At 35.8% G+C, this 3,179-nt stretch overlaps 1 protein-coding gene across 1 annotated transcript; it reads left to right on the plus strand.

Moving 5' to 3' along the window:
• The first annotated feature begins 352 nt into the window (after window positions 1-352).
• LOC116160372 (patj homolog) lies at window positions 353-1,805 on the plus strand. The gene is made up of 3 exons (XM_031473562.1): window positions 353-923; window positions 973-1,263; window positions 1,404-1,805. Exons 1-3 carry the CDS (start codon window positions 363-365, stop codon window positions 1,485-1,487), a joined length of 936 nt encoding a protein of 311 aa, XP_031329422.1. The 5' UTR covers window positions 353-362; the 3' UTR covers window positions 1,488-1,805.
• Window positions 1,806-3,179: the final 1,374 nt, after the last annotated feature.

The following is a 3,179-nucleotide window of genomic DNA, read 5'->3' on the forward strand; positions in this document are numbered from 1 at the left end:
CTCGTAAGGCAGTGTAGGCATAAATATTTTCTTCAAACTGTGTGGGCTCACGAATGGTATCAATAATGTTTTGCAGCCTTGGCTAGACCCACGGACCTCTTCAAAAGTTTAAGAGGTGCGTCGCCAGACCGCTTAGATGAATTGCATCTGATATCCGTCGATACAATCCTCGTATCTCGAAGGAATTCACTAATGCATTTTTATATAGCTGTCAGTAGAAAGTGAGCCAATTTTCTGCTTTAATTTTAATGGGCACCCATCGGTAAGCTTGCCACTGTTGAACTCATTGTACTATGAATCACCCTGTACATGTTAAATTTCATGGCAACGTCGCTTATGTAATGGGAAAGTTAAAAAAATCAATGCTTAGTTGTCAGTTCTCAGTTATCATTTACTTTCTGTTGATTGTTGTGTTCATTTTTGTTGTAAATTATTATAAACATTTAAATATTTCATTCAACTCAATGCATTTAAACGCAGATATATCTAGTGCTCTTCAGTTATTAGAAGATATTAAACAAACAGTAGAAGATTTAGATGACCTCAAACTTCAAGCAAACACAAACCAAGATCTCAATTTATTAATTTCAGTATTAGAGAATCCAATATTTAGAAGTATAGTGACAGTTCAAGACTCCCTAAGCGAGTTAAATCAACAGTTGGGACAGCATCCCTCCATATTGCCCGTCGATTTCGATATAACTCCATCAGGCGAATTAGCCATAAACGTTCCTCCGGGTGGTGAACTGTATGATCCCGGTTATGGGGAGGATTTCCATCACTCGCAAGATTTTGACGAGCAAAGGGTGCCGTCAGCACCGGTTTCTCCCAGTTCACCTCAAGTGCACAACTTCAATGTCTCGGACGATAAAATACTTTTAGTGGACGGAAAACAATTAGATCCTAACATATCACATCAAGAGGTAGTTAGATGTTAAATAAAAAAACACCTTTATGCACTTTCCATTTTAGGCATTGCGTATTTTACAAAAAGCTCAAGGTTTGACGATCGTTCCAAGGACAGATGAAGAAAATGTCCATAGATCTCCATCTGCCGTTAGCGATTCCTCTAAGGCAGGCTCGGATATGTTGCTAAGTACGGAATGGGCTCAGGTGGAGGGTATTGATTTAGTGAATGACGGTACCGGGCTTGGTTTTGGCATAGTTGGTGTCCGAACGATGGGAGTCGTGGTAAAGACTATTTTACCTGGGGGAGTTGCTGACCGTGATGGTAGATTGCAAAGTGGAGATCATATTTTACAGGTGAATATTGTGCAACTAATCATTCCGTATGTTTTTTTGATTCTGATTCTTGACATGTGCCTTCTATGTGCTTTATTAGAGGGACTCACTGAAGGGGTTGCAACATTAGGAATTATTTTCTATAATGATCGAATTTTCAGGGAATCAATTCTTGGTTAGTGTGGAGATATTCTTGCGCTATGTGCGACATTTTTAATCCCACTGACTCATCTCGAATTTTGTGAATACCCTGAGACGACTTTAATTGAGTTCATTCTGATGGGACAGGAATTGATGGAAAGCTATTCCTTTACCAAGACCGTGAGGATAGAAGCATTTCATCCCAACTTTTTAATTTTCAGTTTTTGGTAATCAAATTTGTTTGAGGTTTTCCCCAAAGAAATTGAGCCATATAACTGCGATGGAGATGGTAAATGAAAGTGGGGTAATCAGGTTTGACGCAAGTCTAGAAGTCATTGTTGGTTTTGTTATCAAAACTGCATCAGTTCTTGGTTAAACAATTTAGGAAAGTTGAACATTTATTTGTTACTTTTTTTGCAACTGAATTTTATAAATCTTTGTTTCTCCTGTTGTTTGTTTTCTTTTTCTCTACAGGCTGTAAGGTTTCATCTTCAGTTTAGCTTCTTGCTTGAAAAGGCAAAAATTAAATTTCAGGTAATAATTTATGGAGAGGCATATTCAAAAAAATTCTTGTAAAAGTAGGTTAAAACCACAGTAGTGGGTTTAGATGTGCAGGACAGACAAAACACAATAGCATAATTTTTATTTCTAGAACATGCTGCATAAAATAATGAATAAACCCATATAGGTACACCCTTTACCTCTGATCTCCTCTTAAAATTTGAAATGAATTTGAAAAAAGTCTAATGTTTTGGTTTGATTGAACCTCGGATTGAACTCTGAATAAATACGCATGTGAATTTAGTGGATTGAAAATATAGGCGATCAAATTCCACTTCTTTTTACACATTCCTGGATGTAAAACATTGGTTTCACTCATAAATAGAAGTACAAACAAATGCAATGCCTACTTTTATCGAAAACGTACCAGTTCTTATCGCCAAACATACTTTCGTTCACGTTCGCTATGAAGCGGAACATGTGGAAATGTTAACCAAAATACAAATTCGAAAAATTTTTTAATTCTAAAGCGGCTACCCGTAAAATAATGATAAAGAAGTTAAAAATTGCACAAATCAACTTTGGTGAAATTGTATTACTTCTAGTATTCTATTATACGCTTCTCAACAATATACACTATTTCACAATTCAACTTTATTTATGGTAACACAACTTTAATCTTTACAGATTAAAACTTCCACTATTGACTAGTTTTTAATTTCCCCTAAAATGTAAATTGAAACAATTGAAAGTGACATTAAGTCGCAGGGTTAGACATGCGCCCTCAATTCACCATTTTGTTATTTTTTAATTGGGGATTTCGGTTAATTATTATCGATCTAAAAACATTGTTTAGAATGTGTTATACCGTCTCATATACTTTGCGGTTCACATTTTAAAGAACTCTAGCGACCTGGGGAATTCAATAAGAACCGTTTGTTTCAGCCGGCATCCGCGTGCTGTCCTGCAATGGTAAGGGAAATTGTTCAGAATCTCACTTTTTTGTATTTTCAAACACATTGTATAGGTTGTGAGACATTTGAAATTAGTTTCAAATGTACAAAAGGCACTCCATGTTGCCAGACCAATATGGGCACATTAGGTAATCTTATTAGATTTAAATAATTAGTGTATTTGTCTTTCCCAAAGTTAAAATAAATATTAATTGCTCTGGTTTGATTGAACTGGGAAAATACCCATATGACCTTAGTTGGTTGAATATTTAGTGAAGTCCCGGTAATTCGAGTTAGATGGGACTGAAGGTACCTTGGATTGTGAAAAACTTGAATTATACA

The sequence above is a fragment of the Photinus pyralis genome, unplaced genomic scaffold, assembly GCF_008802855.1.
Source record: "Photinus pyralis isolate 1611_PpyrPB1 unplaced genomic scaffold, Ppyr1.3 Ppyr1.4_LG1, whole genome shotgun sequence".
In the NCBI taxonomy this organism is placed as follows: domain Eukaryota; kingdom Metazoa; phylum Arthropoda; class Insecta; order Coleoptera; family Lampyridae; genus Photinus; species Photinus pyralis.